The sequence below is a fragment of the Oncorhynchus kisutch genome, linkage group LG5 (genome assembly GCF_002021735.2).
Source record: "Oncorhynchus kisutch isolate 150728-3 linkage group LG5, Okis_V2, whole genome shotgun sequence".
Classification (NCBI taxonomy): domain Eukaryota; kingdom Metazoa; phylum Chordata; class Actinopteri; order Salmoniformes; family Salmonidae; genus Oncorhynchus; species Oncorhynchus kisutch.
This window is the reverse complement of record NC_034178.2, coordinates 51,120,520-51,146,902: the sequence shown is the minus strand read 5'-3', so window position 1 is coordinate 51,146,902 and position 26,383 is coordinate 51,120,520. Positions and strand designations below refer to the sequence as shown.

General features: G+C 41.3%; 2 protein-coding genes and 1 pseudogene across 6 annotated transcripts in view; 1 reads left to right on the top strand and 2 right to left on the bottom strand.

Moving 5' to 3' along the window:
- Positions 1 to 178: 178 nt before the first annotated feature.
- LOC109882616 (G-protein coupled receptor 182-like) lies at positions 179 to 4,351 on the bottom strand (annotated as a pseudogene).
- A 10,272-nt stretch (positions 4,352 to 14,623) lies between these two features.
- LOC109882610 (insulin-like growth factor-binding protein 6) lies at positions 14,624 to 16,728 on the bottom strand. The gene is made up of 4 exons (XM_020474704.2): positions 16,280 to 16,728; positions 15,539 to 15,573; positions 15,278 to 15,400; positions 14,624 to 15,029 (listed from the first exon to the last, which is right to left on the bottom strand). The coding sequence occupies exons 1-4, from the start codon at positions 16,620 to 16,622 to the stop codon at positions 14,916 to 14,918; spliced, it is 615 nt and encodes a 204-aa protein (XP_020330293.1). The 5' UTR covers positions 16,623 to 16,728; the 3' UTR covers positions 14,624 to 14,915.
- A 1,736-nt stretch (positions 16,729 to 18,464) lies between these two features.
- Positions 18,465 to 26,383, top strand: part of LOC109882617 (SPRY domain-containing protein 3) — an 82,660-nt gene continuing 74,741 nt past the window's right edge. For 2 of the 5 annotated variants that reach the window (XM_031825308.1, XM_031825306.1), the window contains exons 1-3: positions 18,465 to 18,587; positions 19,204 to 19,329; positions 21,223 to 21,298. In XM_031825308.1, the coding sequence (XP_031681168.1) occupies positions 19,211 to 19,329; positions 21,223 to 21,298 (195 nt within the window). In that variant the 5' untranslated portion in view covers positions 18,465 to 18,587; positions 19,204 to 19,210. Of the gene's footprint in view, positions 18,588 to 18,680; positions 18,789 to 19,203; positions 19,330 to 21,222; positions 21,299 to 26,383 lie in introns of those variants that run through there. The other 3 variants (XM_031825310.1, XM_031825307.1, XM_031825309.1) reach the window with 3 other exon arrangements.

Below are 26,383 nucleotides of genomic sequence, written 5' to 3'. Positions count from 1 at the left end.
CCGTCCTCCCTTTACCCCTGCGTTGACGTAATTCACGTCTCTACCCCTGGCAGGTGGCGAGCCAAGTTGGTGATGAGGTTGCCATATAAACTCCTGCTGAGGAGTTGGGGTTGGCCAGGCAGTGGAACAGTGACAGGACCTGGACCACCGTCTGGTAGCTCAGCACCCTCGGGTTCAGCTATTTCACCAGCAGCAGCGGCAAGACAATGTGGAAGGGCAGCCAGCACAGCACAAATAATAGGGAGTAAAGATGAACCAGCCACAGCTCCCCCTGCTTCTTCCCTTGAACCAGCCCCTCAGGGCTGGTCCACACCGCCTGCAGAGTTTGCATGTTAAAGGTCATGATGATGGCAGCCGGGCCCAGGAACTGGAAGATCAGATAGAGGAAGGTGTGGGCAGCATACCAGTCCACAAAGTTGTGCTGATAGATGTAGCAGCCCAGCTTGTCCCACTCCAGCAGCATGGGCGTTATCCAGCAGGTAATGACATCAATGACAGCATTGTGTGTCTATATACAGTATCTTTATTAGTTTGTCATGTTACCACCACAGCTCTCTTTGCTGGGATCTCTTGATTGGTCCAATACTGACTGTGAATTTATAATTATGCCCACCTCTGTGGTATTGTTCAGTTGACATTGTCATTGCCTTGCACGCTGAGGAAGGGCTCATACCCAAAACGTTTGTGCAGCATTAAAAACATGTCAAGGAATATATATATTCTTTGCGTTATCAAGCAGGCCTAGAACCACAGACAGGACCCAGAGGAACCCTCTGAGCCTGTCTGCTTGGGGCCCCAAGTTCGTGTGGCTGGTGCGCACCACGGCCAGGTCGTGCTCCACCATCATGTAGACCATGGAAGAAGGAGCTGCTGTAGAAGTTGATGACACAAACGAGGAAGGTGAAGCGGCACAAGAAGTGTCCCCACAACCACACGTTCTCCAACATGGCCTACTGGATGGATAAGGGCACCACCACTATAATCAGCAGGTCTGACACGCTTACATTGAGCACACAGAAGAGCACGCCATTGCAGTTGCTGACCAGGCGCCAGTTGACCCACACCACCAGGGCGTTCAGCGTCAGGCCGGCCACGAAGAGCAGCAGGTAGAGCAGGAAGATGCGCTGCGAGGCGTTGTCCTGGTCTGTGTAGTTGTCTTCGTACCAGGATGAATTGCTATGCTAGTGCTCGTTCATGACCTGTAGGTGGAAAACGGTAGTTTATCCATTACAGGACCATGAGAAAATACTGAAATAAGTCAGAGAAATGAATACAATGTCATAAGAATCTCTATGACACACAACCCACCAGAGTACCACCAGAGATCTGGACTGTTACAGATTATTTCTGTGGATATCATAGTTACAAATAAAAATTTGTCTGGAGAATTATCAGACCATACGGAAAGGGCCTGCATGAGAAATAAGTAATCAAATCAAATGTTATTGGTCATATACACATATTTAGCGGATATTTTTGCAGGTGTAGCGAAATGCTTGTGTTCCTAGCTCCAACAGTGCAGTAATATCTAACAATACACAAAAATCCAAAAGTCAAATAATGGAATTAAGAAATATATAAATATTAGGACGAGCAATGCGGGAGTGGCATTGACTAAAATACATTAGAATAGAATACAGTATATACATATGAAATAATTAAAGCAGTATGTTTACATTATTAAAGTGACCAGTGATTCCATGTCTATGTATATAGGGCAGCAGCCTCTAAGGTGCAGGGTTGAGTAAACGGGTGGTAGCCGGCTAGTGATGGCTATTTAACTGTTACGGCTTTCTAGTGGTGATGAAGGAGAGTCGGACCAAACTGCAGCGTGTCGATTGCGATCCATGTTTATTAGACAAACGTAAAACACAAACTAAACACGAACACTACAAAAACAAATAAACGAAACGAAAACCGAAAACAGCCTATACTTGTGTCAACTAACATAAACAAGGACATCAAGACAAATAGGACAATCACCCACAACAAACTCAAAGAATATGGCTGCCTAAATATGGTTCCAATCAGAGACAACGATAAGCGCCTGCCTCTGATTGAGAATCACTCCAGGCAGCCATAGACCTTGCTAGATAACCCCACTAGCTACAATCCCAAATATATACACACCAAAACCCCAAGACAAAACACACCACAATACAAAAACTCCATGCCACACCCTGGCCTGACCAAATACATAAAGATAAACACAAAATACTTTGACCAGGGCGTGACATTAACAGTCTGATGGCCTTGCAATAGAAGCTGTTTTTCAGTCTCTCGGTCCCGGCTTTGATGCACCTGTACTGACCTCGCCTTCTGGATGATAGCGGGGTGAACAGACAGTGGCTCGGGATGGTTGATGTCTTTGATGATGGCCTTCCTGTGACATCGGGTGCTGTAGGTGTCCTGGAGGGCAGGCAGTGTGCCCCTGGTGATGCATTGTACAGACCGGTAACCCCCTCTGGAGTGCCCTACGGTTGCGGACGGTGCAGTTGCTGTACCAGTAGTCCTTGTTCTACTGACTGAAAAGCTAAGATTGGACTCTATTCATTACATAGTTCACTACTTTTAACCATAGATTGGGCTCTAGTAAGAATTAATGCACTATGTAGGGAATAGGGTGCCATTTAGGATGCCTGCAAGATTTTTTATATTTTTTATTTCACCTTTATTTAACCAGGTAGGACAGTTGAGAACAAGTTCTCATTTACAACTGCGACCTGGCCAAGATAAAGCAAAGCAGTGCGACAAAAACAACAACAGAGAGTGACACATTAACAAACGTACAGTCAGTAACACAAAATAAAAATCGATGTACAGTGTGTGCAAATGTAGAAGATTAGGGAGGTAAGGCAATAAATAGGCCATAGAGGTGAAATAATTACAATTTGATGAAGGGAAGAGAAGACTCCACATCAGGAGGCTTAACTTGAGCAGCAGAGAGCATCGATGAGAGGACAAGATGAGAAGCGAGAGAGCAGAGCAGAGCAGGATATATACGGCTGAGAAAGATCAAAGCCCTGGCTTACTGAGCACTGTCCCAGAGCATAGAGCAGACGTTCAGCCTCTGTGCACTTGCTCTGTATGTTCCTCAATGACCACTGTGCTGGTACAGACAAGTCTCACAGTTAAAGTACACTCCACGCCCACTCCCCCAACCCACCAGTTAGATGAGAGGACAAGATACTGTATCCATGCTGGACCATGAGAGGAGAAGACAAGAGAGGAGAGGACAGGACAGGAGACCAACATAGAGGGGAGATATACACAAGACAGAAGACAGAAGCCTCCAAAAAGAAAAAAAGACAAGAATTTCACCTAAATGAGCCTCCCTGAGTTCATTATTACGATGTAACTAAAGGGGCTAAAATTAAGTTATTATTAAAGCTCTTCAAGACCCAGAAAGACTCACAGCTGTCATGGCTGCCAAAGGTGGTTCTAACATGTATTTATTCAGGTGTGTGAATACTTATGTAAATGAGATATTTCTGTATTTCATTTTCAATAAATTAGCAACCATTTCTTTATGGGGTGTTGTGTGTAGATAGGTGATATATATTTCATCCATTTTGAATTCAGGCTGTAACAAAACAAAATATGGAATAAGTCAAGGGGTATGAATATTTTCTGAAAGCACTAACATGTTAGGCTATTTGAGATTTTGCCATACCCAAATACTGCTGTCTTCTATTGTTGTCTTCTATAACCCCTGAAATACTGTTGCCACCTAAACATTGATATCCACTAAATTGTGTCACAGTTTTACAGAATGCATTTAAGTTACAGTAAAGCTTGCACAATGATAGACATCAGAGTATTCTTTGTTTTCTTTATTGTTTTGGTTAGGTCAGGGTGTGACATGGGTGATGTATGTGTTTTTGTACTGTCTAGGGGTTTTGTAGGTTTATGGGGTTGTTTATCATCTAGGTGTTTATATATGTCTATGGTTGCCTAGATTGGTTCTCAATTAGAGGCAGGTGTTTATCGTTGTCTCTGATTGGGAACCATATTTAGGCAGCCATCTTTTTGGGGGTATTTTGTGGGTTATTGTCTATGTCTAGTTGCCTGTGTATGCACATTTATAGTATAGCTTCACGTTCGTTTTGTTGTAGTTTGTTTAGTGTCCGTCTTTATTAAAATATATAACATGTATTCACATCGGCGCCTTGGTCTCCTCTTTACGCCGAACGTGACAAAGGAGCACAGTTCATTTTCTTCCCATTCCATATTTCTCTCAGGTCACACAGACCCAGATCATTATCTGTCTTGGATTTGTTTCAGGCTATTTCTTAGAAAATAGTGCCTTTTACAACTGTGTACCTCTCTGTGTCCACTCAGCAATTGCCATTGTTCCCCATACCTACTTATTTTGTTCATCTTTTGTTCATCACTAAGCTCAGGGCCCTGAGTGTGAACTCCACCCTGTGCAACTGAGTCCTGAACTTCCTGACAGGCCAACCCCAGGTGGTGAAGGTAGGTAACAGCACCTCCGCCAATCTGATCCTCAACACAGGGGCCCCACGGGGGTACTTGCTCAGTCCCCTCCTGTACTCCGTGCTCACCCATGACTGCAAGTTTGCTGACGACCCAACAGTGGTAAGCCTGATTACCAACAACGATGAGACAGCCTACAGGGAGTAGGTGAGAGCCCTAGTGTAGTGACAACATGATAACAATATGGTAGCAACACAACATGGCAGCAGCACAACATGGTAGCAGCACAAAACAGGGTACAAACATTGGGGACAAACAAATATATTTTCAGTTAATCAGATTGCACTGTGACTGCCTGCTGTGTGGGATTTGGTGGTTTGCTGGAAGGCATTAACATGTTCATCCCTTAGAGATGGTCAGGACACCTATTTCCCTCTAGAGAACTTTGGGAATACTGTATCTTTTACTGTAGGCCTACAAGGAAATCTGAATTTATGGGATAGAGCCACAACTTCCGAAAATGTTACAGACAATTTAATAGATAAACTAAAACATAGATTTAACAAACATTGAATACATTTGCAAAAAAAATATTAAGATACATCAGTGATAACATTTTTTTGGAGGGGAGGCATTTCTTCACCATGTGTTTTGATTTAAGCAAGGAAGTACAAGTGAAGTAGGACTTTAAATCAATCAGTCTTTCTAAAATACCAGTCCAGTGTGTGTCCATAAAATAGCCACTCTGTCCTTTTGTGCCTCCATCTGGTCGGAGAATCAGCTGGAAGAGCAGGCCATAAAGACAATGCTCTCTCCCTTGCCATCATCATAGAAGCCATTAAAACACACCCTGTTGTCAGACTTCAACAGAGAATAGGACTGATTTGTCTCCAAAATTCCAGAAATCCAGAACTCGAGGCACCTGATGATGATCATGTTTCTCTGTGTTCCATAGGTGACAAAGTTAGTACTAAGAGTCTTTTTAAACTTATTGATGGATACAATTAAATAAATAGCTCTTTCATAAACGGTATATTTTATCTCTATACGAAAGTACTTGTCAGTTAAGGAATTATAACAACAAGGTAGTAAATAAGGAGTGTTTTCATATTGAGCCAGCTATGGTTCTGTAGCGGTGTTCTGATGAGCTACGCAAAGATCTCAGCAATGAACTCATGGAACCTCTTGGCGTACTGCTCAGGGTGAACGGTGGAGATTTCTGCTCCAGACTAGGAATCACACAAATCAAAACATGTACAGATACTGATAAACCAACAACGATGAAAATTAAAAATGTTCAGATAGGGAAGACATCTTAAACAGTAGATCAATCAAATGTATTTATAAAGTAACTTTTACATCAGTGGTTATGCATAATGTGCATAAACACGTATGCATAATGTGGTACTGATGCTGTGCCCTGTCTCTGACCCTCACCTCCACGTCTCTGTTGAGCTTGTCCATGATCCTCTCCTTCTCACTCACATAAACCTTCTGCATGTTATTCCTGAAGTCAGCATCTTTGCACGTTGGCAACTCTAATCTGACAACATGATGAAAGAGAGGGGAGAGGGAGCAAGTGAACAAGAGAACCAATTTAAATGACAAAATCACCTTTCAGCTGGACGATAACCTAAAACAAGGTCAAAAAAATATTGGAGCTCTACCATCTGCCCCCTTCTTTGCATTTGGGTCTCACCTTGTGTACTTATAGTGCTTGAAAATATGAAGTGGTATTCAGTGTAGTGTCGGAGTTGCCCAAAACATAACACTTTGTATTCAAGACAAAGTTAATTTCTTTGCCACATTTTTTGCAGTTTTATTTTAGTTCCTTATTGCAAACAGGATATATGATTTGGGATGTTTTTATTCTGTACAGGCTTCCTTCCTTTACTTTGTCATTTAGGTTACTATTGTGAAACTACAATGTTATTGATCCATCCTCAGTTTTCTCCTATCGAAGTCATTGAACTCTAACTGTTTTAAAGTAACCATTGGTTTCCTGGTGAAATCCTTGAGCGGTTCCTTTCCTCTCCAGCAACTGAGTTAGGAAGGATGCGTGTATCTTTATAGTGACTGATTCCATTGATACACCATCCAAAATGTAATTAATAACTTCACCATGCTAAAAGGGGTATGCAATGTCTGCTTAATTTTTTTTTTTATACTCATCTACCAATAGGTGCCCTTTGCGAGGCAATGGAAAACTTCCCTGGTCTTCGTGGTTGAATCTGTGCTTGAAATTCACTGCTCGACTGAAGGACCTTTCAGATGATGAAGTAGTCATTAAAAAGTGATTTTAAACACTTATTTCACACAGACCATGCAACTTATTATGTGACTTGTTAAGCACATTTTTACTCAACTTATTTAGGATTGTCATAACATAGGGGTTGAATACTTATTGACGAAAGACATTTCAGCTTTTCATTTTTAATGAATGTGTAAAAATGTCTAAACATAAATCCACTTTGACATTATGTGGTATTGTGTGTAGGTTAATGACACAATCTAAAATTAATCCATTTTAAATTCAGGTTGTAACAGAACAAAATGTGGAAAAAGCCAAGGGGTGTGAATAGTTTCTGAAGGCACTGTGCATGGTGCCAGCTTTTCATTATCTCATTGTATCAAATACTTTAGTCATTCAAGCTCAAGTAACAGGCAGGATGGCAAGTTGTCTGAAATGTAAGTTGATGTACTAAAAGTGAAAAATCTCACAACTAACTCTTGAAAATAAATAGGAGATTTTTCTCTGATCCTACCTTCTCTTTGAAACTGGCTTCACGGGACACCAGGGACCCCTGATAAAAGAACAGATTCTGTTAGCAACGGCTCAAAACTACTTCAAACAATCTGACTCAATTCAAATCTATTTTCAACAAACCTGCCAGTAATTCCATCTATGGTGGAACTGAGCAAAACAACTGGACAGAATGGGTAAGGACACTAGAGTTCTCTCTAGTGGTCCGTCTGTGTGAGAGCATAATCACAATATAACCACATTTTAAGTAGACAAACTTTATCCTGAGTCCAAACCACTATCAGATCTCATATCAACAGCTTTAAACATCCTAGACTAACACGTTAAGTTAGAGTTGAAAAAACAAACAAATGTGGTTGCACTCAAAACAACCTAAACATGATTGGTCAGAGCGCGTGTATAGGACTTTGTGACAACAAAGAGCGAGTGTATAGGTCTCTGTAACAACTACTGATGTAAAAAGGGCTTTATAAAATAATGAAATTGATCGATTGATACCTTGAAGTCGTACTTTCTGTGGACGTCAAGTCTGCAGCTGAACATGTTTCTCATAACAATGAGGTGGGTGTCCTCACTCTCCACAGTCACCTGGTACATGGCCAGGAACTGAGGCAGCAGCCTGCTGCTATGATGTTAATTAATTTAAGTGTGATCCTGCATCTTTATGAGATTTCTTGTTGTCAACTACTGTACAGGATGTGCAGGCTTTTGTTCCACTCAAGCACTAACACACTTGCTTGAAATAATCAAGGTATCACAAATTGAATCCACTGTATTAATGCTTAGTTCAAACAAAAGCTTAAACATCCTGCAGCTCTCCAGTCTCCAGGACCAGCTATGCAATCTCACGGTGGCACAGTTGTGTACTAAAGGGAAAAGGGTGCCAGATGAGAAGCAGACTCAGTGTTGTTACCTGGTGATATTCAGACCTGGTGATATTCATCTTGTGCATTAACGGCATCTTGATTTACAAGATGGTGTAGCAGTCGGACATCTATTTGTCTTGTCCCGTCCCATGTATACAGTTGAAGTCGGAAGTTTACATACACTTAGGTTAGAGTCATTAAAACTCATTTTTCAACCACTCCACAAATTTCTTGTTAACAACCTATAGTTTTGGCAACTCGGTTAGGACATCTACTTTGTACATGACAAAACTCATTTTTCCAACAATTGTTTACAGACAGTGAAATAATCTATCACAATTCCAGTTGGTCAGAAGTTTACATACACTAAGTTGACTGTGCCTTTCGACAGCTTGGAATGTTCCAGAAAATGATGTCATGGCTTTAGAAGCTTCTGACAGGCTAATTGACATAATTTGAGTCAATTGAAGGTGTACCTGTGGATGTATTTCAAGACCTACTTTCAAACTCAGTGCCTCTTTGCTTGATATTATGGGAAAATCAAAAGAAATCAGCCAAGACCTCAGAAAAAAATTGTTGACCTCCACAAGTCTGGTTCATCCTTGGGAGCAATTTACAAACGCCTGAAGGTACTACGTTCATCTGTACAAACAATAGTACACAACTATAAACACCATGGGACCACACAGCCGTCATACCACTCAGGAAAGAGACGCATTCTGTCTCCTAGAGATGAACGTACTGTGGTGCGAAAAGTGCAAATCAATCCCAGAAACACAGCAAAGGACCTTGTGAAGATTGTGGAGGAAACAGGTACAAAAGTATCTATATCCACAGTAAAACGAGTCCTATATCGATATAACCTGAAATGCCACTCAGCAAGGAAGAAGCCACTGCTCCAAAACCACCATAAAAAAGCCAGACTACGGTTTGCAACTGCACATGGGGACAAAGATCGTACGTTTTGGAGAAATGTCCTCTGGTCTAATGAAACAAAAATAGAACTGTTTGGCCATAATGACCATCATTATGTTTGGAGGAAAAAGGGGGAGACTTGCAAGCAGAAGAACACCATCACAACCGTGAAGCACGAGGATGGCAGCATCATGTTGTGGGTGTGATTTGCTGATGGAGGGACTGGTGCACTTCACAAAATAGATAGCATCATGAGGCAGGAAAATTATGTGGATATATTGAAGCAACATCTCAAGACATCAGTTAAAGTTAAAGCTTTGTGGCAAATGGGTCTTCCAAATGGACAATGACGCCAAGCATACTTCCAAAGTTGTGGCAAAAAGGACTGAAGGACAACAAAGTCAAGGTATTGGAGTGGCCATCACAAAGCCCTGACCTCAATCCTATAGGCAGAACTGAAAAAGCGTGTGCAAGCAAGGAGGCCTACAAACCTGACTCAGTTACACCAGTTCTGTCAGGAGGAATGGGCCAAAATTCACCCAACTTATTGTGGGAAGCTTGTGGAAGGTTACCCGAGACGTTTGACCCAAGTTAAACATTTTAAAGGCAATGCTACCAAATACTAATTGAGTATGTAAACTTCTGACCCACTGGGAATGTGATGAAAGAAATAAAAGCTGAAATAAATCACTCTACTATTATTCTGACATTTCACATTCTTAAAATAAAGTGATAATCCTAAATGACCTAAAACAGGGAATTGTTACTAGGATTAAATGTCAGGAATTGTGAAAACTGAGTTTAAATGTATTTGGCTAAGGTGTATGTAAACTTACGACTTCAACTGTACATAGATAAACCTATCTTTTAATATTCAATTAGTAGCGAATTGGTTTGTGGGGAGATACAACAGGTTTGAATAAAACAGAATGAGTCAAGAAGGGAATTTATAATCAGATTACATGATGATTAACTTACTCTCCACTTGAGAGTTACTCTTTGACAAACATTGAATGCAGTGAGTAGGCTACAGTACTTGTTGAAGAGATGGTTGTTGACTTTGATTTTGGTATTGGCTTTGAAGTCATCAGGAAGAAGCATGACATGGACAGGCACCTGGACCAGGTAATTAATCTGCAGACAGTGGACACTGTTAGAACACACACACACACACACTAATAATAATAATATCAACAAAAACATGAATTTCATTGACGTACCGAGTGATTGACTCCCCACATAAGGACACTTAGAACAGGGTCCCTGGATTGGAACACCTCCACTTTCTGCTGTACAAAATGTTTCTTCTTCGTCTTCGTTTTGGGAGCCAGGATACTCAAAGGGCTCGAGTTGGCACCCGGAGAAGTCATTGCGCCGTTTAAGTAAACAATAATCTGAATGGGTTGCAACACTATTTTGTTTACATTAATTCACCTTGGTGCACCGGTTTGCTGCACTCCCTTTGCCTTTTTATTTAAGTGTTTGACTCTGTTGACCCAATAGAAAAACAACCTCAGATGACATCAAAAAAACTCGCCAACATCTGGCATCATTTTCCCAGTGTCTTGTGTCCAGCCTAGTACAACAGGTGTGCGATAATTTATGCGCTAGCGCTCCGCCCACATCAAGTGCAGCAAAACAATTAACGTCTCATTAAATTGCCTTAGATTTGTATATCACTATCAATTGTTCCATATTGTTGCCGACCTAGGATATATTATTATCTTAAAGGCTAGAATAGGACTTAAATTACACCAATGAGACTGTACATGTTCCCACTTCTCTAAGATTCAAATGTAATTGCAATTCTAACCTTATTCTGGACAAATGGAGTAGAGTTAGTGTATTCGGAAAGTATTCTGACCCCTTAACTTTTTCCACATTTTGTTACGTTACAGCCTTATTCTGAAATGTATTAAATAATTTTTTACTCATCAATCTACACACAATACCCCATAATGTCAAAGTGAAAACAGGTTTTTCGATAATTTTTTGCAAATGTATAAAATAAAATAATCTTATATCACATTTACATAAGTATTCAGACCCTTTGCTATGAGACTCAAAATTGAGCTCAGGTGCATCCTGTTTTGCAAAAATATCTACAAACCTGTTTTTGCTTTGTCATTATGGGGAATTGTGTGTAGAGTGATGAGGGGAAAGTAACTTAATCAATTTTAGAATAAGGCTGTAACCAAACAAAATGTGAAAAAAGTCAAAGGGTCTGAATACTTTCTGAATGCTCTGTAAATGAGTTCAGGTCGTCCTTCCTAATTCAATTTGTGGAAATGGAACAAAACAGTCTTTGTTTGTGTGTATTTGTATACTGTGTCCATCTGTATATAAAGTTGTACATGCCAACTAATTGATTTATTATTCCTGTCTGTTGTTTGGAGAACCTGTGTATTCTGTGTCTTTATTATAAGTCCCAGATTGTGTTTTTGGATGGTACTGTAACGGTTTTCTAAGTGTGGTGAAGGAGAGTCGGACCAAAACGCAGCGTGTAGATGCGATCCATGTTTAATGAAAACGTAAAACTCGAATCAATACAAATGCACTACAAAACAACAAACTTAACGTAATGAAAACCGAAACAGCCTATACTAGTGTAAACTAACATAGCGACAGGAACAAGGACACTAAGGACAATCACCCACCACAAACTCAAAGAATATGGCTGCCTAAATATGGTTCCCAATCAGAGACAACGATAAGCACCTGCCTCTGATTGAGAACCACTCCAGACAGCCATAGACTTTGCTAGATAACCCCACTAGCTACAATCCCAAATACATACACACCAAAACCCCAAGACAAAACACACCACAATACAAAAACTCCATGCCACACCCTGGCCTGACCCAATACATGAAGAAAAACACAAAATACTTAGACCAGGGCGTGACAGGTACATTATTTTCCCTTTTTTTAAAAAAGCTTTGAAGAGCATACCAACTCTGAGAACCAACTCTGAGAGTCTGGTCATATGAGAAATATTTCTGGATTAAGGGCACACAGCCCAGCCACTACAACCATAGCAAGGTTATTTTCAGTCACAGACAGGTTTTTGTTGAACTGTAGACCGAATGCTGTTATGAGGCTCACATGGAACCTCTCAAACTTGTATTATAAAGCAGGTCATCTTCAGCAGACATCTGAGACTTGCATATTTACCCATCAACATCGGTTTGCTTTTAGTGTGCTTCCACTCAGACTTTCAATGATAAAATATCACATTTACTTATATTAAAAATGGTCAACATAAATAATTACATACAATAAAATATCATGTTCAGTGGGTACAGTACAAAATAAAATGTTTTGTCATGCCCAATACAAAAACCTTAAATAAAATGTAAACTTATTATTTAAAAAATACATACTGTGAATTAAATTAAATACATCAGCTTTTAATGTATATACAGTACCAGTCAAAAGTTTGGACACACCTACTCATTCAAGGGTTTTTCTTTATTTTTACTATTTTCTAAATAATAATATTGAAGACATCAAAACTATGAAATAACACATATGGAATCATGTAGTAACCAGAAAAGTGTTAAACCAATCAAAAAATATTTTAGATTCTTCAAAGTAGCCACCCTTTGCCTTGATGACAGCTTTGCACACGCTTAGCATTCTCTCAACCAGCTTCACCTGGAATGCTTTTCCAACAGTCTTGAAGGAGTTCCCATATATGCTGAGCACTTGTTGACTGCTTTTTCCTTCACTCTGCGGTCCAACTCATCCCAAATGATCTCAATTGGGTTGAGGTGGAGGTCAGGTCATCTGATGCAGCACTACATCACTCTCCTTCTTGGTCAAATAGCCCTTACACAGCCTGGGGGTGTATTGGGTCATTGTCCTGTTGAAAACAAATGATAGTCCTACTAAGTGCAAACCAGATGGGATGGCGTATTGCTGCAGAATGCTGGTAGCCATGCTGGTTAAGTGCGCCATGAATTCTAAATCACAGATAGTGTCACCAGCAAAGCACCTCCACACCATCACACCTCTTCCTCCATGCTTCACGGTGGGAACCACACATGCGGAGATCATCCGTTCACTTACTCTGAGTCTCACAAAGACATGGCGGTTGGAACCAACAATCAAAACATTTGGACTCATCAGACCAAAGGACAGATTTTCACCGGTCTAATGTCCACTGCTCGTGTTTCTTGGCCCAAGCAAGTCTTTTTTTTAAACGTATTGGTGTCCTTTAATAGTGGTTTCTTTGCAGCAATTCGACCATGAAGTCCTGGTTCGTGCAGTCTCCTCTGAACAGTTCATGTTGGGATGTGTCTGTTACTTGAATTCTTGTGAAGCGTTTATTTTGGCTGCAATCTGAGGTGCAGTTAACTCTAATGAATTTATCTTGAGAGAACCAATTTCATCATAGCGCTTGATGGTTTTTGCGACTGCACTTGAAGAAGCTTTCAAAGTTCTTAACACTTTCCAGATTAACTGACTTTCATGTCTTAAAGTAATAATGGACTGTGGTTTCTCTTTGCTTATTTGAGCTGTTCTTGCCATAATATGGACACAGTCTTTTACCAAATAGGGCTATCTTCTGTATACCACCCCTACCTTGTCACAACACAACGGATTGGCACAAACGCATTAAGAAGGAAAGAAATTCCACTATTTAACTTTTAACAAAGCACACCTGTTCATTGGAATGCATTCCAGGTAACTACTTCATGAAGCTGGTTGAGATAATGCCATGAGTGTGCAAAGCTGTCACCAAGAGTCTCAAATATAAAATATATTTTGATTTACTACTACTTTTTTGTTTACTACATGATTCCATATGTGTTATTTCATAGTGTTGTCTTCATGTCTTCACTATTATTCTACAATGTAGAAAATAGTAAAAATAAAGAAAAACCCTGGAATGATTAGGTGTGTCCTATCATTTGACTGGTACTGTATGTTTACAAAAGACTATCTTATAGTATTAAAATTTGTCTGCTGCAATGTCAGTAAAAAGGTTGGAGGTGTTCTAGTGGTGCTTGACCCTGGAGTTTAAACATCAGAATAATGTCAGATTTCAGAGCATAGTTTCAGAGTTATAAGAGAGACAGTGGATACATCATCAGAGACAAGCCTCATCACTAGGCCAGGAAAAAAGTGGGTAAATGGAATTGGGTATGTAGTTTACTACAGGCCTACCAACTTTGAGTTAGATTCTAAGATGAACTCACAACTCTGCGTCATAGCACAGAGTACCGATTTTGAAATGATAACAAAGTGCATAGCAATTCCATACCCATCTAGTCTACACTCACAAATGTACTTGGTAAATCATCTGTTTCTGGTCTGTATTGCATCATAACTCATCACTAGAGGGTGCTGTGAGACCAAACTAACAGGATGGATAAAGAGAATGACCATGAGAAATGGAATTGGAAGGATTGTGCTTGTAGGTAGCATGGTTGGTCTCAATTAGAATTTAAGGCAGTCAATCCAGGAAGTAAACTAAAATTACAATTGAATAATCTAAAAAAAAAAGTGAATGTATTTTCAATGACTTCCCAAACTGAAAAGTAGAAGTTATTCATGTAAAAAAATATGTAAATGTATGGATTTTAAATTAAATCATTTTCCTGAATTGACTGCCTTCAATTCGAATTTAGCCCAACCCTAGTAGGTAGTAGTGTTGTTGGTGAATTTGTCTGTGTCCCAAATGGCACCTTATTCCCTAAATAGTGCACTACTTAGGGAATAGGGTGCCATGTGGTACGCAACCTTTGGCTTGTATCAGCCATTTAGTGTAAAGCACTTTGGGAAGTGCTTCCTCCTCCATCCCTCGCTTTTCCTCCTTTTCTATCCCTCTCTTTTATTCTCATCTTGCTCTACTTTTTTTCCTCTCGATCCTCACCCTATGGCCCATATTCCAGACTGCAGGATAGGGTGGGCTGGACAGTGCCCTTTCATGCGTTGTCACAGATCAGGGTGCCCTCTGGGCTTGTGTGCGATGGGGTTGGTATGCCACTCTTGTCCACACACCAGCAGTGGCCGCGATGCATGCCCCGAGACGACCGACACTGCCAGAGGGCACACACAGTAATAAAGCATATTTGAGATGTGAATTGTTGTATAGGACACAACTACACAACTACACACACACACACGTTACTGACCAGGCAAAGTCATAGTCTATCGAGCCCAGCTTACAACTCAAGATTGAGTTAGCCCATTGAGCTCCTGTTTAGGCAATATTATACTCATCATGCAAGCAAGCATGATTCGGTGAACCACCTCTGCTACAAATACTGTTTGCTTATAAACCTACCTGCTTCTTTCTGAAGAAACCATGCTTGTCACAGTTGGGCATATATATATCAGCACAGTCTGACTGGAAGACCAGGGGCTGCAGACCTTTAAGTACAGTGTTAAGCAGCCTACGGCATGGAGCCTAGAGAGAAGAGAGAAAGAGTTTCATTACTATTATTTTTTTAAACACTACCACATTGCTTGTTCTATTGTTGTTCAATTATATTGCTCAACACAATCCTCCTAACATCCATCTGTAAGTAAATACAATGGATTTTACCTTCTCCAGGTCTTCACTGGGTGTTGGGTGTGTGGCTGGGAAAATACATGACAGCAGCTTTAGCATAGTAACTGATTGATTACTGAGATGAATGCAGTGACAGAGACAAACCAGTAGCTAGAGTTGCATATCCTGTTCACAGATTGGCACAACAGGTTGTAGAGCAGGGCTCTCCAACCCTGTTCTTGGAGAGCTACCATCCTGAATTAGTGGAGTTACAACTGAGGTTGGATTGAAAACGTACAGGAGAGTAGCTTTCCAGGAACAGGGTTGGAGAGCCCTGTTGTAGAGTTAAAGTACTAGCTGCTGCTGATTTGAGTTTAACATCACGTCATTTTTTATTATTTAAGTGAAGATAATTTCCCATACCCAAAACAAATTAATTTCTTATGGAGTCTGAACAGATCTATTTTAAATACATTTTAAGTCTTATGGTTGAGTTTGGAGTCCTCATACTAAGACTTAGTCCTGCCTCCACAATGTAAACTACTGTCAATTGTGTGCTCCATTACATCCTAGCTGTACTTCTCTGAAGCTTACTTCTGATTCACTAATGTTCTACTTCCACAGTCCAATTATTATTATTATTAACTAGTATTACAGGCTATATATAACTAGGTCGTGTGAACTGTCTTCAGAGGCTAAATTTACCATTGCTTTTAGTTTACATAACACCTCCTCCACCCCATCAGATACATGTAACTAAGTGGTGTCTCCCTCTCTGCTGTAGTAGGTGCTTACCTGTGGGCTGGGGCCTCTCAGAAGGACTGGGCCCACTGGCATTGCTGCAGACTCCCCTGCCCTGCAGCAGGGCCTGGAGGGGGCTGGGGTACCCCAGTGGTGGGGTGCAGCGGAGTCCACGGGCACAGCTTAGAGTGTAGACCCCACAGGGCTCCCCCAGAGCCAGGACAGTGGTGCTGAGCTTTCCAGACTGCTGCCTCTGTGTGGGGGCCCTGGCCACCTGGGAGCCCTTACTGAAGGGATTCCCTCCACTGAGAGGAGGCAGCCGGGAGGCTAGTGTCCATGGGCTGGAGAGCGCAAGCTGGAGGAACAGTAGGGCCAGAAGGTCAGGGTACAGAAGCATGTTTCCCACAAGATACACGTTGTCAAACAACAACAAGTAAGTAATAGTCCAGGAGGTTCCTATTTGTTTCAATGCCAGGTAGGCTGTTGTCTGAGGTTTGTTCTTATTCAGCTCAGTTCCAGTTATGGGTTGGGAGATGCAAGGCAGAGTGGATAGGAATCCCATCCAACTATGACAGAGCGATAATGAAGCAGACAGACACCAGAGACAGCAGCTTTTAAAGAGCCAAAAGGTAGAGAGAGAGGGTGGGGGAAGGAAAGCGGGAGAGAGAAATATTAGTCTCCCCTCTCATTTTCAAATTGCTGAGCACACCCCCACTTCCCCTTGTCTCTGACACACCTCTCCTTTACCAGGGCCAGCTGGTGAAATAGGGTTAGCCCTACCTAACCCCATCATGAATGTCCTACTTTTCCTGTTTCATATTCAGCATGATTGTTTTCCCACCAGTAATACATTTGATGTATGTGTTTTACGAGCAAGGATTACTGACCCATTTATTCAAATGACAAGGTGGGACAAGAGAACATTACTTTATAGAAAACATATTTGTGGGATTGAGTGTCACCTTCTGTGTAGGCCTATAGAAACTGAGAATAACCCTTGTAATCTGTACTTTGATGGCTATTGTAGGATGAAGAAGCCTGATAATTAATCTGGACATTTTCCAACAGTAATCATGTTAAACATTTAGATTTTGTTCATTTTATGACATATTGTTAGAACAATATACTCTACAAATACATTAAACTTCCAGTGTGTGTTCTCTGCTAATTCTAAAAGTATGATACATTTTATTAACAGTGAATGGAAATTGATTCAAAAGGAACTCCTTCTGCTGGTGATTTGCTGAATGTGCAATCCTTAAAAAAAATGTTTTAACCTTTATTTAACCACACATTCTTATTTTCAATGACGGCCTGGGAACAGTGGGTTAACTGCCTGTTCAGGGGCAGAACGACAGATTGTCAGCTCGGGGGTTTGAACTCGCAACCTTCCGGTTGCTAGTCCAATGCTCTAACCACTTAGGGCTACGCTGCTGCCCAATCCTAATGGAGGTCTGTGATTAGTTAATGACCTATAATGTCAATTTTGGGGTATACAATTGGTGATATCCTTCAAAGTACCAGAAAGCCTACGCTGGCATGGAGTCACCCACATGATTATTTCTTCCATCACAGGAAACACATTCCTCTGTGTGTGTGTCATGATAATGGACTAGTGAATGACTTTGAGTGGGAAGACCACCTCTAAAAAAATTACTTATTGAAAAAAATATGTTATTTTTTTTAAAGAATGCTGTTTGATGCTAAAGCCAATCTGGCAACAAATATGTAAAGAAACAATTTGTTGGCAGTTCACCATATGAACTCTATTTGGTTCACACATCTCACAATCGAAAATGTTCCAAGCAATGTGCCAGAATCTATGGATGATTTTACCTATGGAAACCCTCCCTTTCCACACCTAACTAGAAGTACCCCCCACAGAACTCAGAATTTCTCCTTACACATGCCTCTGTCCCATAATTTGTCATTTATTATTTTACTGTCACCTCAAATTCTCTATCTCACTCACTCATCCTCCATACCACACACAGTATAGGCTAATACAAATGTTCATGGTCAAGAGCCTAGTCAATTTTGATGATCATGCTCTTTGAAAAGTAAACTACCAACATGCCCACTACATGTTATCAGAACTTAGTACCACGGAAATATTCTTTCCCCTGTCATATAGTCTACCCATAATATTAATTAAACAGCTACAATAAAGAGTAGTTTATTTAGATTGCTGATGCAAGAGCTCGAAATTTACCCGGAACCGTACATTTTCTAGAAAGTAAATGATGTCATCAGAAGGCGCCATTTGAACTCTGCGGAATTTGTTTTGATGGAGCTCGACGTACTGGAAATGTGTAAACAAAAACGACTGCGGCCACTTGAAAGATAGTAGGCTAACGGCAAGGTGGGCAACTTTTTTGTGTGTTTTATAAATAAATAAATAAAAAGTTCCCGGACGTGTGAGACGATATGCTACGTACGGAACTATGTTCTTCCTGTGTGTGAAGTCGCTAAGTGCTTGATGTGGATAGCTAGCATCATAGCCAGCCAGCTAGCTATTTCCCAGTGGCGTTATTATTAGTCCAAACAGTTGCAAAACGTTTCGGTAAGTACCTCCCCGTTGCGTTCCGTTTAAGAAACGTTTTGCAACAGTATCGGCGGAATGAATACAGCCCTGCTGTTAAAACGTTAGCTATGCAGTTGGCAACTGTAGCTCGTTCATTTAGCTATGTGTCATGCATTGGTAGGTATATAGCTAGCTAGTGTATTAAGTAGGTATTAAACCGTACATTAAATATGTTATTATTAGACACCCTCACCCAAGCTTGCTACTTTTGCCGGGCATTTCATTTTCAGTTTGATTTTGATCCAACTGACCCAAACAATGCCGGCGCAACACACCGACCACCTCCGAGTCCATATTCCGTGCGTGGAGCCTGCTATTCATATGAAGCGGTCTCTGTAAAAAATGATATGAGCGTAAGGGATAAGCACCTCGTGGTTCATGTCTCTGTCCTCAGGTAAACGATGGACGAAATCAACCCCCATTACCGCTTTATGAACTTGAGGCGGAGGATACGGGAGGTGCGGGCCGTGCGGTACCGCGAGCGGTTCAAGAGGATGATGAGGGATGGAGAAGTGCTCAGGTGGGTATGAAAACTGTCAGAATTACTTTTATTCGCCAAGTACATTTACACATACCCGGAATGCTGCTTGGTGAAGTGTAGTATGAGGCATGAGAGATAATGACACTCTAGCCAGCCCAGTGTTCCTCAACCCTGGTTCTGGGTAGTTACAATTTACCCAAATGGACAATTTACTCAAATTCCTGGTTCTGGGGACCCAACGGGTCAAGAACGTCAAATATGTGATGCATTCTGGGTAAATTGTGACTGACTGACTGATCTACAAATAATAATTAGTTATTACGCAAGGTGATTTTTGCAGTCATGTCGAACAGCCGAGTAGTAACACAATTTATTCAAACCCTTGGTGAGTAAAAAAAAAATGGTTTTACATTTATTTCACCTTTGTTTAACTAGGCAAGTCCGTTAAGAACAAATTCTTATTTACAATGACGGCCTACCCCGGCCAAACCAATTGTGCTCTGCCCTATGGGACTCCCAATCACAGCCAGATGTGATACAGCCTGGAATCGAACCAGGGACTATAGTGACGCCTCTTGCACTGAGATGCAGTGCCTAAGACCTCTGCGCCACTCGGGAGCCTTGCATGGCATGGTTCCCTGGCTGGGTGGAGATTTCTCCTTAGGACCAATGGAATGGTTGATAATGAGCAAACCACGCCACCTGAGACACCGGGCCATGCAAAACGAATCACCTACTTGCACTGCTCGTGCTTTGAAATCCACAATTCAGAGGGGAGATTCGAAGGGTTGGGCTAGATGGTGATGGACTGAGAGATTAGCCAATTAAAATCATAGACTGCCATAGACTTCAAGTCCAGATGCAGACAATTACATTGATGGAAGCAACAATCTATCCGCAATATTAAAGCTGATCCACCCCCTTCAAAAAAAAAAAGTCTCGTCCTGAGGAGCTCGGAAACCAGACATCTCTAAAGAAAGAGAGCCGGCTGGTGAGCGAGATTAGTTTGTACTAGGACCTGTATTATCCCACTCTTGGTTAGCCACTATTGGCTTAAAAAGCCAAACGTAACACATCTGCCAAATCATTTCCAGCAAGTGTCCGTCTGTCTGTGCGCACGTGTGTCTTTCACTATGTATGTAGCCAGTTAGCGATACTAATTATAACCGTCTTGTGGGTATACAGAAAGCCTTTCCCCAAAAACCTTCTAAGTTAAATGTTAACTGCCATGTAGGCGTAACTGACATAACTATATCATGATTATTTGTATCAATTGGGTGGCCATTGTTTTGCAAACTGCCATGACATGTTGCAGTAGCAGGCCTAACAGCAGAAACATCTCAAGACCGACACATTACTCTCTTGCTAGATGTGCAATTAAAGAGGAATTACACTAAAATCAACAATGGTCTTCTGATTTGATTTAATCATTGTCATGGACTCAGAACATTCACTATGAATAATTGTAATATTAGGAATAAAAACCAAAACAATCCCAAACCAGGAAAAATAAAACCGAGAACAGACAGAATTCAGGAAAATACCATAAACAATTTTATGTTTTAGCCCCCTTAACCATTATTTTACCAGGTATATTGACAGAAAACATGTCTCTTGTTCCGGGTGAAGAGTTGCAGGGTAGAGGAGCAGAGAAGTATGTGCCTAATTTGAAATCTATAAAAAAAACGAGTAGCTCGCAACATGTTTCTTTAAAAAAAAAGTAGCTCTTCTCATGCTAGAAAAGGTTGGAGACCCCTGCTTTAGACTCATACTTTCTTTCACACTGTCCTCCTCTCACTGACTTGGCTGGCCTGTACCATCCACAAGTTAAATAACAACTGTATGTTGTGTAGCATATGCTTGTATGTTTGTTGAGTACATTTGCAAATGCGATACGATTAATGTAAACACATTTCTGAAATTCTGTTACAGTTACCAAGGGAACTCTGATGAAGTTGGCTGCTACGTGGCTCCAAGGCCGTTATCCAAAGGAAACTGCTACTTTGAGGTAGGATTCAATACAGAGTTAGTTACAGTGCCTTCAGGAAGTATTCACAGTCCTTGACTTTTTCCACATTTTGTTGTGTTTCAGCCTGAATTTAAAATGTATCACTAGCACAATACCCCATAATGCCAAAGTGGAATTATGTTTTTTAACATTTTTTTTTTACAAATGAATCAAAAATGAAAAGCTAAAATGTCTGGTCAATAAGTATTCGACCCCTTTGTTATGGCAAGACAGAATAAGTTACATGGACTGTCCAATAATAGTGTTTAACATGATTTTTGAATGACTACCTAATCTCAGTACCCCCCCCCCACACATACAATTCTCTGTAAGGTCCCTCAGTTGAGCAGTGAATTTCAAACACAGATTCAACCACAAAGACCAGGGAGGTATTCCAATGCTTAAAAAAAGCAGACATTGAATATCCCTCTGAGCATGGTGATGTTATTAATTACACCTTGGATGGTGTATCAATAAACCCAGTCACTACAAAGATACAAATAAACTAAAGTTAAAAAAATATTTTAAAAAGTAACACAATAAAATAACAATAATGAGGCTATTTACAGGGGGTACTGGTACCAAGTTAGTGTGCGAGGGTACAGGTTAGTTAAGGTAATTTGTACATGTTTGTAGGGGAGAAGTGACTTATGTATAGATAAACAGCGAGTAGCAGCTGTTGTGTCTTGATTATCATTAATGTGATGACGATTGTTTTATCAAATTGATTAACTATGTTTAATTATTACGATGATTAAATGAATCCCGTAACAATGAACTAATTTGCAATCTTGGGGCACCATGGAAAAAGTTTATTTAACGAGTTACTGTTTTCCGAATGAACTCTTAAAGATATAAATATCTCTTACATTTCAGTCATTAATTAATTGTTTACCTTCTATCAGTCTCATTCCGAATGTTGCAAACTCTTGGATATCTGCACGAACCCTAGTATAAATGATGAATCATCAATATACCAATTGGCTTAACTATTTATTTACTAACTAACTAAATAATCACACAGAAGTACACAAACATACATGGTATACATTGGTTACTAACATGATACAATGAAAAGTCCCTAGTGGACTAAACCGATATGACGGCTTGTTACACCAAATGAAAAGGGAGAGGCAGGTAAGAAAGAGCAAGAGAAAAGACAAAGGACTCCACTATCATACACACAGCTGATAACTAGGCTCATGGAAATGGTAATAATTTACACATGAACAGCCGCTCATTCGAAAGGAATTGCAATGTACATATTTACGAGTGTATGCCTTTGTCTCTCTGAAATCGCCGATCCATCTGCTGGAGAGTCAGTCGACAGAAAGTCTCTGGTTTGTCCACCAGAGATCAAAGTATTTTGTAGTTGTAGCTGGTTCCCTTTGTTCTTATAGTGTCTGTTATAATGGATAGGTCAGACATACCAATGGTCGTTTGATAGGGAAATGTTCTCCAGAGTAGATCTTTCAGAGTCCTCGGTCGCGTTGACCAGACTAAAGTACTTAAACAGCTACAGACTAGATGTTCCTGTGTAGTTTTGTAGATTTCTTAACCATTCGTGAAGTCCGGTTCAACACCGTCCGCATGCTTTCTAGTCTATAGCGTAGTAGCCATTTCAATGTGGGGACTCCAGTCCCTGCGTTTTCTTGACTTGCAGAGATTTTCTCCTTCTCTGTTGAAACTTTCAGAGTTTCTAGCCATTATGTACCTCTCAGCTCACGCTGCTTGTCTCGTTGGACTAATGTACATTTTGACGGAAGTAGGTTTTCTACACTTCTGGGAAAAGGGGGCGTTCCATAATGCCGGTGTCATGTCTGTGCTCACGTGGGCTTGGCCACTGACTTGGTTAAGACTTCATAAGTAAATTATTAATTTCAAGCAATTTTGAGATTAGAATTTTTTTTCACCTTTTATTTAACCAGGTAGGCTAGTTGAGAACAAGTTCTCATTTGCAACTGCGACCTGGCCAAGATAGTGGCCAGTTTGACACATACAACAACAGAGTTACACATGGAATAAACAACATACAATCAATAATACAGTAGAAAAAGTCTATATACAGCATGTGCAAATGAGGGAGGTAAGGAAATAAATAGGCCATGGTGGCGAAGTAATTACAATATAGCAATTAAACACTGGAATGGTAGAAATTGCAGAGGATGAATGTGCAAGTAGAGATACTGCGGTGCAAAGGAGCAAGATAAATAAATACAGTATGGGGATGAGGTAGTTGGATGGGCTATTTGCAGATGGGCTATGTACAGGTGCAGTGATATGTGAGCTGCTCTGACAGCTGGTGCTTAAAGCTAGTGAGGGAGATGTTTCCAGCTCCAGTGATTTTTGCAGTTCGTTCCAGTCATTGGCAGCAGAGAACTGGAAGGAGAGGCGGACAAAGGAAGAATTGGCTTTGGGGGTGACTAGCGAGATATACCTGCTGGAGCGCGTGCTATGGGTGGGTGCTGCTATAGTGACCAGTGAGCTGAGATAAGGTGGGGCTTTACCTAGCAGAGACTTGTAGATGACCTGGAGCCAGTGGGTTTGGCGACGAGTATGAAGCGAGGGCCAAACCCCTCTCCTGTACGAGAGCGTACAGGTCGCAGTGATGGGTAGTATATGGGGCTTTGGTGACGGGCAGGCGGGTGTGGGCAGCAATCGGTTGAAGAGCATGCATTTAGTTTTTCTTGATTTAAGAGCAGTTGGAGGAAACGGAATGTGAGTTGTATGGCATTGAAGCTCGTCAGAAGTATACAGAATGGTGTCGCCGCTCTTGCTGCTGGTGATTCTTTGATCCACCTCTACGCAGACATCATTGATGTATACAGAGAAGAGAGTCGGCCAGAGAATTGAACCCTGTGGCACCCCCATATAGACTGCCAGAGGTCAGGACAACAGGCCCTCCGATTTGACACACTGAACTCTGTCTGAGAAGTAGTTGGTGAACCAGGTGAGGCAATCATTTGAGAAACCAAGGCTGTTCAGTCTGCCAATAAGAATGTTGTGATTGACAGAGTCGAAAGCCTTAGCATGGTCGATGAATACGGCAGCACAGTAATGTCTCTTATCAATGGCGGTTATGATATCGTTTAGGACATTGAGCGTGGCTGAGGTGCACCCATGACCAGCTCTGAAACCAGATTGCATAGTGGAGATGGTATGGTAGGATTCGAAATGGTCAGTAATCTGTTTGTTAACTTGGCTTTCGAAGACCTTAGAGATGCAGGGTAGGATAGATATAGGTCTGTAGCAGTTTGGGTCTAGAGTGTCTCCCCCTTTGAAGAGGGGGATGACCGCGGCAGCTTTCCAATCTATGGGAATCTCAGACGATACGAAAGAGAGGTTGAACAGGCTAGTTGCAACAATTTCGGCAGATAATTTTTTAGAAAGAGAGGGTCCCGATTGTCTAGCCCGGCTGATTTGTAGGGGTCCAGATTTTGCAGCTCTTTCTGAACATCAGCTATCTGGATTTGGTTGAAGGAGAAATGGGGAGGCTTGGGCGAGTTGCTGTGGAAGGTGGTGGGCTGTTGATCGGGGTAGGGGTAGCCAGGTGGAAAGCATGGCTAGCTGTAGAGAAATACTTATTGAAATTCTCAATTATAGTGGATTTATCATTGGTGACAGTGTTTCCTAGTCTCAGTGCAGTGGGCAGCTGGGAGGAGGTGCTCTTATTCTCCATGGACTTTATAGTGTCCCAGACTTTTTTTTGAGTTTGTGCTACAGGATGCAGATTTCTGTTTTAAAAAGCTAGCCGTAGCTTTCCTAACTGCCTGTGTATATTTGTTACCTAACTTCCCTGAAAGTTGCATATCACGGTGGCTATTCGATGCTAATGCAGAACGCCACAGGATGTTTTTGTGCTGGTCAAGGGCAGTCAGGTCTGGAGAGAACCAAGGGCTATATCTGTTCCTGGTTCTCATTTTTTTTAATGGGGCATGCTTATTTACGATGGTGAGGAAGGCACTTTTAAAGAATAACCAGGCATCCTCTACTGACGGGATGAGGTCAATATCCTTCCAGGATACCCGGGCCAGGTTGATTAGAAAGGCATGCTCGCTGAAGTGTTTTAGGGAGTGTTTGACAGTGATGAGGGGTGGTCGTTTGACCGCAGACCCATTACGGATGCAGGCAATGAGGCAGTGATCGCTGAGATCTTGGTTGAAAACAGCAGATGAGTATTTGGAGGGCAAGTTGTTTAGGATGAGGGTGCCCGTGTTTACAGATTTGGAGTTGTACCTGGTGGGTTCATTGATAATTTGTGTGAAATTGAGGGCATCAAGCTTAGATTGTAGGATGGCCGGGGTGTTAAGCATGTCCCAGTTTAGGTCACCTAGCAGCACGAGCTCTGAAGATAGATGGGGGGCAATCAATTCACATTTTGTGTCCAGTGCACAGCTGGGTGCAGAGGGTGGTCTATAGCAAGCGGCAACGGTGAGAGACTTGTTTCTGGAAAGGTGGATTTTTACCAAAAGACCAGTAGGCATATGCTAGATACAGTTGCTTGACGCTCAATTGCTGGTAAGCTTGCAAACAGTTAATACTTTTGATTACCAAAACATTTTTGGAGCTGCATATTTATTTATTGCAATCCTCTCTCCCTACAATTTAAACTTTGCACTGCACCCGATTCTTCTATAGGTGTACGCTAGCTCACCCGACCTGTGCTGATTGACAGTTTGCTGATTCAACCAGACAGCAGAGTGCGTTTTCACTAGCATATTTCTTTTACAAGGACCGATGTTGTGGCTACTGTCTCTAGCTGCGTGGAGAGTAATCCCCAGACTCTGACATTACGTTATAAAACATGGCCATACCATTTCAAGTCATCAGTCTCAATTCAAAGTCGAGTCTTGAGGCTCCAAGTCAAGTCTCAAGTTATTTCATTTTCTATTAAGTTGAGTTTCAAGTCATGTCACTCAAGTCCAAAATGTGCCTCTCTTGTGTTCCCACACGGTTTTACCCTGTTCTCAAACTGTTCCCTACTGTTGTATAGGCTAGTGTTTTGACAGTTCAAGTCCAGCATTGTAAAGCCCATCGCCAGTCACACCCTGTAGATTAACTGCTGTCTATGCTCAGAGAACTGCA